Genomic DNA, 12,595 nt, shown 5'->3' with positions numbered 1-12,595 from the left:
TACATTGGGTGGGGGTTTCATGGGGTTTGTTCTAATGCTTTCGGCCCATAGGATACAAACTATTCTGCGCCTCTTCAAAATATTAGCCCCTGGTGTCCACTGGCTGTCTCATGAAATAGAAATTATGAAGGCACTGTATCTTTTAAAAAAAATCCCCTTTTGTAGCACTTCCTTAAAAACAGCTATTTAATGCAACTCTGCAGTGAGTTCTTGACAGTTCTGTCTTAACAATTTCTATATTCATGAAACATCATTGTAAAGGGTTGAAGTGCCTTCCTGGTAAGTGTTACGCTTATTCTTTTCAAAGCATCTTGTAAAAATGGTTATTAATTTTCTCCTTTGGTCTAACGAGTGTTTTCTATTTACTGCCTGTCCTGATACAAGATATATTAAGCAGCTGAGTGATCAATACGTTTTCAAACTTTTTTCTTCCCTTTGAGTTTGCTACTTTTGAGAGTTGTGGCAGTTTCGTGGGGTATTGTAGTAAAAAAAGGAGTAGCTTCATTTAAGTATTTAATTCAAAGTACAGCACTCATGTATTTGCTTTGGCGCTTGCGAGTAGAGGCATATTTAATTGAAAGTCATTAACGTGGCTTTTGAAAAATACATTTTTTCCCAGTTTTTTTGAGGTACAATTAACGTATAATATTTTAGAAATTTAAGGTGTACAACATGATGATTTGATATAAGCAAATATTAGGAAATGATGACCACAATAATATTAGTTAACACCCATCATCTCAATAGTTTCCTATTTTATGGCTTTTCTTTTCGTATTCTCTTTTTACTGACATGATATAGTGATTTCAAAGAGCTGAACAGAATTTCTATATTTGACTTATTGATGTGTTTTGGATATGTATAATTATAGCATTAGATCCTATCACCTCATTGTATAATGCCATATTAAATATTAGAGTAAGCTCATTGTGTTTGCAGAATAAATGTTAACAACTTGTATAAACAGTTGTTAGGTGTGCTAAATGAAATGATAAGCAATGTTGGTTACAATGTTGTTATATGGATTTATCTGTGTGTGTGAAGTTTTATAGAATGTAGAGTTAAAAAACATTTAATGTGGGTCAGTGTGATAATTGTTTATTTAAAACAAAATCTAAATTATTTACAGGGATAAGAAAGTAGATAACATAAAATTATGGATCAGGGTTCTTAACTCAGGATTTTAGGAAGTCCATGGATGGGTTTCAAAGGCTATATTTTTATTTGTGATATAATTCTATATTTCATAAGAGAAAAAGTGTGTCTTGCCCTAACCAGTTTGGCTCAGTAGCTAGAGCATCGGCCTGTGGACTCAAGGGTTCCAGGTTCGATTCCCGTCAAGGGCATGTACCTTGGTTGCAGGCACATACCCATAGGGAGTGTGCAGGAGGCAGCTGATCGCTGTTTCTCTCTCATCGATGTTTCTAACTCTCTATCCCTCTCCCTTTCTCTATGTAAAAAATCAATTAAAAAAAAAAGTGTGTCTTTCACCATATTCTCTGAAGGCTATATAACATCTGAAATGTTTAAAAAAATCACTGCTAAAAAACAAATAGCTATGTGTGAGGTAGAAAATGATTTTGTTTATCAGAATTTAGAAATACTTTTAAATATTTAAATACATACCTGAGTTATTTCTGTATTCTCTTATAAGCTAAACCATGTAGGAAATTAATTCTATTTAGCTTTTTTAAATTGAAGAAGTTTTATAATGATAGAAAAGCAAAAAAAAATATTTATAGGAAGAAAATTTGTACTCATCATATAGGATTCAGATGGTGCTTTTGGTTTATGTAAGACATTTTAAGAAAAAAATTTGAGTAAGATCTTTTAATTCAGAGGAAAATTAAATAGAGACACTTTAATTTTGGTTTTTAAATCTTAATCTTTTTCAGAACTTCCAAGTTAATAAGAAGTATGGTAAGTGGCCATTTAAAAATCTTTATTCATCCTCCATTTTGAAAGTAAAATATGTGGATCAGATTAATAAGAGCAAGCAATGGTTTGCACAACAGTTCTATTTTAATTTATTTATTTACTAGAGTCCTGGTGCATGAAATTCATGTGTGTGTGGGGGGGGTCCCCTCAGCCTGTCCTGCACCCTCTCCAAACCAGCAATCAGATATCCCTTTCACAATTTGGGACCACTGGCTCCTAACCGCACACCTGCCTGCCTGCCTGACTGCCCCTAACCACTCTGCCTGCCTGTCTGATTGCCCCTAACCCCTCTGCCTGCCAGCTAGGTTGCCCCTAACTGCCCTCCCCTGCCAGCCTGATTGCCCCTAACTGCTCCCCCCTTCCAGCCTGATCACCCCTAACTGCCCTTTCTTGCCAGCCTGCTGGCCCCTAACTGCTCCCCCCTATTGGCCTGATCACCCCTAACTGTCGTTTCTTGCCAGCCTGGTCGCCCCTAACTGCCTCTGCCTTAGCCCCCACTGTGGCTTTGTCTGGAAGAAAGGAAGGATGACTGGAAGATATCCAGTCAACCCAGTCTCATTAGCATATTACCCTTTTATTAGTATAGATTTTCTTGATTTCAGAGAGGAAGGGAGAGGGAGAGATAGAAACATCAGTGATGAGAGAATCATTGATGGGCTGCCTCCAGCACACTCCCTACTGGGGATCAAACCCGCAACCCAGGCATGTGCCCTTGACTGGAATCGAACCCAGGACCTTTCAGTCTGCAGGCTGATGCTCTTATACACTGAGCCAAACCGGCTAGGGCTAGTTTTTGAAATTTAGAGAATTTCAGCCCTGGCAAGTTTGGCTCAGTGGGTGGAGCATCACCCCTGATACCAAAGGGCACCATGTCTTGGTTGCAGGCTTGATTAGAGGCGTTTGTGGGAGGCAACCAATTGCATCAATGTTTCTTTCTCTGTCTCTCCCCCTCCCTTTCACTCTCTCTAAAAATCAATGGAAAAATATTCTTGGTTGAGGATTAACAAAAGGAAAAAGAAAAAGAAACGAAGAGCATTTTGTTCTTAAGTAACATTTCAGATTCTGTTTGATTAAAGATAATTTCTTTTTAAATATATTTTATTGATTTTTTACAGAGAGGAAGGGAGAGGGATAGAGAATTAGAAACATCAATGGGAGAGAAACATCAATCAGCTGCCTCCTGTACACCTTCTACCGGTACATGCTCTTGTCCGGAATCGAACCTGGGACCTTTCAGCCCACAGGCTGACGCTCTATCCACAAAGATAATTAATTTCTTGATCCCTTTTTCCAAATCAGTCTCCAGCTTGAAAAAATTCACAAGAATGTTAAAATACTTTACTATAGTCCAGCTGGTGTGGCTGAGTGGTTGAACATCGAACTACACACCAGGAGGTAGCCAGTTTGATTCCTGGTCAGGGCACATGCCCAGGTTGGAGGCTCAATCCCCAGCATGGAGCGTGCAGGAGGCAGCTGATTGATGATGTTTCTTTTTCAAAATTTAAATCCTCACCTTCACCCGAAGATATTTTTCCATTGATTTTTAGGGAGACGAACAGACAGAAATATCCATGTGAGAGAAACACATGATTGGTTGCCTCCTGCATCAGGGCCCAGGCCTGGGAGGAGCCTGCAACCCAGGTACGTGCCCTTGACCAGAATCAAACCCAGTATCCTTCTGTCTACAGGCCGATGCTCTACCCACTGAGCCAAACCAACTATGCCAATAATGTTTCTCTCTTATCAGTTTTCTCTCTCTCCCTTTTCTTTCCTCTTACCCTAAAAATCAATAAAAACAGATTTAAAAAATTACTATACTATATAGTATGAATACTGGTCTCTAAATATGATATTATAGAGCACTGGCTCTCAATCAGGGTTGAATTTGTCCCCAGGGGTATATTTGACTATATTTGAGACATTTTGGCTGTCACAGCTATTGGAGTGCTCCTGGCAGCTAGTAAGTGGATGGAGGCCTGGGTTTCTGCTAAACATCCTACAATGCCCAGGACAGGGTCCCCTTCCCCCCTCCCCCCCCAACAAAGACTTGGCCAACCTAAAATGTCAATAGTGCCATGGTTGAGAAACCCTCCAATTGGTAATTTTGCAACTCCAGAGCATTGCCATTGTTCTAACAGGCTTCTGTCGAACAAGATAGGCTGGGCCAAGCATTTGAAGATGCTTTTGACGTACTGAGGCAACATTCAGCTGGAGATCTTCAGTACCCTCCAGGTAAGATGTTAGCCCCTTCTTCTGCTGCTCCATCAAATGGCTGGTTGGTAACATACATATGCAAGAATAATGATAAGAACAGAGAAGACCATTTTTACCCAATGCAGCTAGAATTAATTCTAACAAAGGCAAAATGCATCCAGGGTTGCCTCGCCTAAATCAAACTAAAGTCTCACATATAAAATCCAGAATACATAGAGAATGACATTCCATACAGGAATACTAAGACATATCATTCTTTTTTATTAAGCACCAGAGGCCTAGTGCACAAAATTTGTGCATGGGGGCAGAGGGGTCCCTCAGCCTGGCCTGCACCCTCTCGCAATCTGGGACCCCTCGGGGGATGTCCGACTGCCGGTTTAGGCCTGATCCCATAGGGATCCCTGCGGGATTGGGCCTAAACCGGCAGTTGGACATTCTTCTCACAATCTGGAACCGCGGACTCCTAACCTCTTGCCTGCTGGCCTGCCTGATCACCCCTTACCACTTGCCTGCCTGCCTGATTGCTCCTAACCACTCCTGCCTGCATGATCACCCCTAATCACTCTCCTGCCTGCCTGATCACCCCTAACTGCTCACCTGCCTGTCTGATTGCACCTAACCACTCTGCATACCTGCCTGATTGCCCCTAACCACTCTGCCTGCCTATCTGATTGCTCCTAAGACTCTGCCTGTTTGCCTGATCACCCCTAACCACTCGCCTGCCTGTGATAGCCCCTAACTGCTTGCCTGCCTGCCTGATCACCCCTAACCACCTCTGCCTCAGCCCCTGCCGCTGTGGCTTCATCCAAAAGGATGTCTGGAGTGACATATGGAAGATCATTTGGCTGTCTGATCTAATTAGCATATTATGCTTTTATTATTATAGATATCTTATTGACATTTTCAGAAAGGACTTTTCAATTATTCTAGTTTATTTTAAAGACCTCCCACCCAAGCAAAATATATTCTACTGGAAAAAATAAGTATGCTATTCTTTCTTACCCATAATCCCATAGACTATAGAAGTATAGCCTAGATGAGATGCAGATATTTTAAAAATTGAGTTTACACAGGGTATTGTGGGAAGTTCCAAGATACAAGAACTCATGTGATCTCGTCCTGCAAGGAGCATGTGCTCTTGTAGAAGAAATGGAATATGTAAAAATATATCTGTAATACCAGCATAATGCAATAAACACTCTAGGGAAATGCTAAGTGATGAAAAGAACATGGTGGAAACAATCCTATCTAATAAAGAGGTAATATGCCAATTGACCGTCACTCCAACACACAAGATAGCCGCCCCTATGTGGACACGAGATGGCCACCACAAGATGGCCAGCAGGGGAGGGCAGATGTGGGCGATCAGGCCAGCAGGGGAGGGCAGTTGGGAGTGATAAGGCCTGCAGGGGAGGGTAATTAGGGGTGACTGGGCTGGCAGAAGAGGACAGTTGGGGGGAACCCAGGCCTGCAGGGGGGAGGGCAGTTGGGGGGGGACCAGGCTGGCAACAGAGGGCAGTTAGGGGTGACTGAGGCCAGCAAGGGAGGGCAGTTGGGGGCAATCAGGCCTGCAGGGGAGGATAGTTAGGGGTGACCAGGTCTGCAGGGAAGGGCAGTTGGGGGTGACCAGGCCAGCAGGGGAGGGCAGTTAGGGGCAATCAGGCCGGCAGGGGAGCAGTTAGGCATCCATCAGGCTGGCAGAGGAGTAGTTAGGGGGTGATCATGCTGGTAGGCAGATGTGGTTAGGGGCAATCAGGCAGGCAGGCAGGCGAGCGGTTGGGAGCCAGCAGACCTGGATTGTGAGAGAGATGTCTGACAGTCAGACATTCCTCGAGGGGTCGCAGATTGGAGAGGGTGCAGGCTTGGCTGAAGAACACCCCCCATGCACGAATTTTGTGCACCAGGCCTCTAGTTGCATACATACGCATATACGTATAAGCACGTATACACACAAACATAAACTTTATCTTTTTAAATTTCTTTCTGTTTTTACATTAGATTGCAAAGACTACGTGAATGTCATCAACCACTGTTCTCATGTCATAGGAAGTCCCAGCTACTATGGTTTGCTTCCTCCAGAGCAACCTGTCTATAACTGGAAAACAGTGATAGTGAGTATACACACCAGGAGACCTCCCTTCTTCCCCTCCTCCCCCCTCAGTAACAGGTAAATTTCCCTTTTGCACCAGATTTCCCCTTGGCACTTGGTGTATGCTAGCTGAAACCCAGCTGAAAGACAGCACAGACTGCAAACGCTTACTCATGGCTACCATCAATCAGGGTATGAATTTGACAGGCAATGTGGGCGGTGATGAGCAGTGCTGTGAAGAAGGAAACTGCCCTTTGTTATTGCTCCTCACCCAGCGGCAGACTGGTTCGAATGACTTCTAGAAAGAGGAGGCGCTTTCAAGGTTCTAACATCACTGCTTCTCTTAAGTCCATCCGGAAAATTGCAGAGCAGTTATGATGGGTCCCTAAAAACCAGAGGGCAAAGGCCCCAACATCCCCTGCGCTGGCTTTACCTACAATTTTGTATTCATCTGTTCTATCCCCCACCCCCCAAGCAGTAACTACATGTATTGAACCAATTAATTTATATTTTAGTAGCTTCCTGCAAAAGTAAATATCCCCACCATCTCCATTCATTCGTGTGTTCTTTTACATTGTTATAACGTGTCCATTTTATTAAAGCAGTGTTAATGTAGTGGGGAGTAGATAGGAAATGATTTTTCTTTTTCTCCTGTCATTACTTGCAACCGTGCTATGCAAAAATCTTTTTTTTTTTTTTTTTTCTGACCCTGCGAATTGTTCTGTCACGGCCTTTCCACGAGACATTTCTTTGAAGAGGGAGTTTTTGGTTCCAGCTTAAGCTCTTCTGCCTCCATTTAGGGTTGCCAGGTAAAATACAGGATGCCCAATATTTCTATTGGTTAAATCTGGCAACCCTCCTTCCACTTCAATTCCCACAGCCTGGCACACACACACTGCACTGCCTCTTGTGGTTGGGAAGTCCTTGCCTGTTGGGCAGCCCTCTTGCATGGGGTGTGGTAAGATCACTCAAGTTCAGCCCCTTGCCCCCGTGGAGATCCACATGTCCTTGTCATACGGAATGGTAGGAACTCCTGTCCCCTTTCTTCGCTCTGCCCTCCTTTGGTTGCCATCTTTCTCCTCTTATCTCCTCTTTGGCATCCAAAGCAAGAAGGGAAGCCCATCTCTCCTTTTTGCTGACACCTAAATTCCTACCACTGATTCTTTTTGGACTTGCATTCTCATTGGTATTTTTAGGGGAGGGAAGCCACCCCCTGTCCTTTCTCACATGGAGAGGACAATATGGAACTCCTCAGAAACCCAAAGATGACCCTCCATCGCTAGGTCCTCTGCATAATATGCTAGTTCTCCCTGGGAGATATATGGCTGCAGTTGAGGGTAGTGCTTTGGAGAATCTGGAGGATGTTTAACACTCTTTTGTCCCCAGCTTTTGACTTTAGCCATCAACTGAGGGCCACATAGAAAGTCCCACTTAACATCCTGTTCATTGTTTGTATAGAACCATCCTGTGGACCTCCGTCTTGAAGGGAATATTCATCCATCTCTGCAGAACATCCCTGAAAACCATGTGGTACAATATCCTGTTCTCCAGCAAAAGGGAGGAAAAGGTACATGGATCCATCATGTAAAAGAACCAGGTCCCGCCCTGGCCGGTTTGGCTCAGTGGATAGAGCGTCAGCCTGCGGACTGAAGGGTCCCAGGTTCGATTTCGGTCAAGGGCATGTACCTTGGTTGCGGGCACATCCCCAGTAGGGGGTGTGCAAGAGGCAGCTGAATCGATGTTTCTCTCGCATCAGTGTTTCTGGCTCTCTATCCCTCCCCTTTCCTCTCTGTAAAAAATCAATAAAATATATTTAAAAAAAAAATTAAAAAACAAACAAACAAAAAACAAACAAACCAGGTCCCTCTCAAAGCAGTTTTAAGGGGATTTCATATCTGTTTGGAATTGTATTTGCAAGATATTCTCTAATCACGATTGAGCATAATTTAACTCAGACAGACTGAACTATACTAAGCTATTCATCTTGGATGAGCTTTCCTATTGCTTAATAGAGATATTATAAAGCTGCAAAGTATCCACTTAGCTCAAATAAATACATAATGTGTATATATTGTATTTTAGGTATCGAAAGGGGGAATTTTTCATGTTATTTTAGCATTCTTATTCCAGTTGTGAAGTCCTTGGGATAGAAATCATCTTCTTTATTAAGTTTTCTGCAAAAAATGTTCCATAATAATTTGATATTTTATAAATTTGAACTCCTGATGTGAGAGAAACATGGATCAGTTGCCTCCCGTATGCCCCCAACCAGGGATTGAACAGAAAACCTAGGTTATGTGCCCTGACCGGGAATCGAACCCTCAACTTTTAGGTGTATGGGACAACACTCCAACCTAGTCACCTGGCCAGGGCAGCATTTAGAATATGCATGTTTGTATATGCAAAAAATAAGAAAAATTTCTAGAAATATGTAGGATAGACTAGAACTTTTACTTTCACTTTATGCTTCTACTTAATCATTTACCATGAGCATATAATATTTTATTTAAAAAAAATAAAAATTTAAACATTTTTTTTAAAAAGCTGAGGATCCTTTATAATTGGTTTAACCACTGAATAAGAGGCAGTGAGTTTGTTTAAGGTTATGACTTTTAATTCATGATTTGTTTTTGGTAAGTCCCTTTCATTTCTCAGTTCATAAATTCAAGATAATACCACGCAAAAGATAATCTTTGTAAAAAAAAACCTTTGAGGTTTTTGGATGACTAATGACTGATGCAAGAGTATGACTCCCCAGAGGCTATTTAAAGCAATTTGGAAATCCACTATTTTAATTTCTCAAGGGGGAAATGGAATTTGGCCATGGATTTTTTATTTTTATTTTTTTTTAGCTCCTGACAGATCTGATGAGGCATGGCATTTATAGGCCAATCCCCAAGTTACAAAACGGGTGGTCACCTTTGTTCTCTGTTCCACTAAAAATATACAATCAACCAACCAAAAAACCACAACAAATCTTCCTGAAGTTTCCTGTCTAGTAGTTCTAAAATATAAAGGGCTATGCTCCTAACGAGAAAAACTCTGGCAGTACCAGTTTATGTAACAGCAATAAAAAAATATCACAGTGCCCATTGTCATTGCTCATAAACAATAACAAAATGTCATGAAGATATTTCGGCATTTTCCACTCCAGTTTTCTCTATACTTGATTTTTCAAGAAATTATGCAGACCCAGAGTTCGCATTTTTACCTTAGTCTCTGTTATTGAATTCACTTAGATTTGCATAATGTTTTGCCTTTTACAAAATGGATTCATACTCCTTACCTCATTTTGACAACTCATTTGAATAAAGATCTTCAAATGACTTGCTTTCTGAAAATGGCTTTTGGGGCTTCTCTTTAAGACCACTAAACTTGGTCATCCATTTGGCTCAGTTTCTTTGGTCTGTAGAAAGTTTAACACTTGATATAAAAATACTAGTTAAGATTTAACTAGAGAAAAAGAACACATGAGAAATGGGAGATTCAGGTAAAGAGGTTCCAGGCTTCTTTATCATTGAAAGATGATACAATATTTTTTGACAACTTTTCCAACAAATAAAGGTCCAGTTGAAAGTTCAAGGTCAAAAAGACCCTTGACTTTCAAGTCCCATAAAATGATGCCCTAAATCAGTGGTCGGCAAACTCATTAGTCAACATAGCCAAATATCAACAGTACAACGATTGAAATTTCTTTTGAGAGCCGAATTTTTTAAACTTAAACTTCTTCTAATGCCACTTCTTCAAAATAGACTTGCCCTGGCCGTGGTATTTTGTGGAAGAGCCACACTCAAGGGGCCATAGAGCCGCATGTGGCTCACGAGCCGCAGTTTGCCGACCACGGCCCTAAATGCATGCCTACCAGTCCCAGGACAGCTTTTCATGTTGTAGTCCATCAATAAACTCTTCCTGAGGATGTTCCTTGTTACAGCAATGAGTGGAGTGTGATGTTGTTTTCCTCCTTTTTAGGCAGAAAGAAGCTCCGACTGTTCGAATACCTTCATGAATCTCTGTGTAATCCTGAGATGGCATCTTGTATTCAGTGGGTAGATAAAACCAAAGGCATCTTTCAGTTTGTATCAAAAAACAAAGAAAAACTTGCCCAACTTTGGGGCAAAAGAAAAGGCAACCGGAAGACCATGACTTACCAGAAAATGGCCAGAGCACTGAGGAATTATGGAAGAACTGGAGAAATCACCAAAATCCGGAGAAAACTAACTTACCAATTCAATGAGGCCATTCTCCAAAGACTCTCTCCATCTTATTTCTTGGAAAAAGAGATCTACTCACAGTATGTTCAACCTGGTCAAGGATATCTAAGTTTAAATAGCTGGAATGCAAATTGTAACTATACATATGCCAATTACTATGAGTTGAGTTACCCTAATTGCTAAATATAATCTTACATATTATGATTTCCTAACATCAGAAATCCCCAAACCCACAATACAATGTATAACTAATAAATTATAGAATTGTATACTATATAATTTTATTAACCAGTCACCCTGATAAAATTCAATAAAAATTTGAAAAAAGAAATATCTATAAATTTCAGGATTTTTCTCTTTTATATTTAAATCTTTATTGTTCAGTATTACATATATGCCCTCTTTTCCCCCATTGACCCCTTCTAGCCCACCCCAGCCCTTCATCACCCTATTGTGTGTGTGTCCATGCATTATGCATATTTGCATACAAGTTCTTTGGTTGATCTATTCCCACCCACCATCCCTCTGAGATTCTACAGTCTGTTCCATGCTTCTATGTCTCTGGATCTACTTTGTTCATCAGTTTATTTTGTTCATTAGATCCACATATGAATGATTTCATGTGATACTTGTCTTTCTCTGACTGACTTATTTTGCTTAGCATAATACTCTCCAGGTTCCTCCATGATGTCTCAAAGGGTAAGAGATTCTTTTTTTACTGCTGCATAGTATTCCATGGTATAAATGTACCACAGCTTTTTTATATAGTCATCTACTGATGGGCACTTGGCCTGTTTCCAGATCTTAGCTATTGTAAATTGCACTGCTATGAACACAGGGGTGCATACATTCTTTCTGATTGATGTTTTGGGTTTCTTAGGATATATTCCTAGAAGTGGGATCACTGGGTCAAATGGCAGTTACATATTTAATTTTTTGAGGAAACTCCATACTGTTTTCCATAATGGCCGCACCAGTCTACATTCCCACCAGCAGTCTACTAGGGTTCTCTTTTCTCCACATCCTCGCCAGCACTTGTCATTTGTTGATATGTTGATGGTAGCTATTCTGACAGGTGTGAAGTGATACCTCATTGTTGTTTTAATTTGTATCTCTCTGATGATCAGTGATTTTGAGAATTTTTTCATAGGTCTTTTGGCCATCTGTATGTCTACTTTGGAGAAGTGTCTATTTAGGTCTTTTGCCCATTTTTAATTTGGATTGTTAGTCTTCCTTTTGTTAAGTTGTATGAGTTCCTTATATATTTTGGATAATAACCCTTTATCAGTTGTATCATTGCCAAATGTTCTCCCATTCAGTGGGTTGCCTTTTCATTTTGTTGACGGTTTCTTTTGCTGTGCAGAAGCTTTTTATTTTGATGCAGTCCCATTGGTTTATTCTCTCCTTAGTTTCCTTTGTCCTAGGAGATATATCTGCAAACATATTGCTATGAGAGATCTCTGAGATTCTGCTGCCTTTGGGTTTTTATGGTTTCATGAGTAACATTAAAGTCTTTTATCTATTTTTAGTTATTCTTGTGTATGGTGTAAGTTGGTGGTCCAATTTCACTTTTTTTGCTTGTATCTGTCCAATTTTCCCAACATCATTTATTGAAGAAACTGTCTTGACTCCACTGTATGCTTTTGCCTCCTTTGTCAAATTAATTGAACATAATGGCTTGGGTTGATTTCTGGGGTCTCTGTTCTGTTCCATTTATCTATATGTCTGTTCTTGCGGCAGTACCAGGCTGTTTTGATTACAGTGGCTTTGTAGTATAACTTGATATCTGGTATTGTTATCCCTCCAGCTTTGTTCTTCTTTCTCAGTATTACTGTGGCTATTTGGGATTTTTGTTGTTGTTCCATGTAAATTTTTGGAGTATTTGTTCTAGATCTGTGAAATATGCTGTTGGTATTTTAATAGGCATTGCATTGGATCTGTAGATTGCATTGGGTAATATGGACATGTTAATGATGTTGATTCTACCAGTCCATGAACATGGTATATTCTTACACTTGCTTAAATCTTGCTCTATCTCTTTTTTCACCATCCTATAGTTTTCTGAATATAAGTCTTTTTACCTCCTTGGTTAAGTTTATTCCTAAGTATCTTAATTTTTTTGTTGCAATGGTAAATGGGATTG

The 12,595-nt window shown here is 40.5% G+C and overlaps 1 protein-coding gene across 1 annotated transcript; it reads left to right on the top strand.

Annotated features, from left to right (window-relative positions):
• Nucleotides 1-238: 238 nt before the first annotated feature.
• On the top strand, nt 239-10,635 carry SPIC (Spi-C transcription factor; the record flags this gene model as incomplete). Its single annotated transcript, XM_079776005.1, has 6 exons — nt 239-279; nt 1,896-1,920; nt 4,077-4,170; nt 6,151-6,263; nt 7,700-7,808; nt 10,211-10,635. Exons 2-6 carry the CDS (start codon nt 1,918-1,920, stop codon nt 10,633-10,635), a joined length of 744 nt encoding a protein of 247 aa, XP_079632131.1. The 5' UTR covers nt 239-279; nt 1,896-1,917.
• Nucleotides 10,636-12,595: the final 1,960 nt, after the last annotated feature.

This window comes from Cnephaeus nilssonii (genome assembly GCF_951640355.1).
Source record: "Cnephaeus nilssonii genome assembly, chromosome: 6".
NCBI lineage: Eukaryota > Metazoa > Chordata > Mammalia > Chiroptera > Vespertilionidae > Cnephaeus > Cnephaeus nilssonii.
This window is presented reverse-complemented; position numbering and strand designations above follow the sequence as displayed.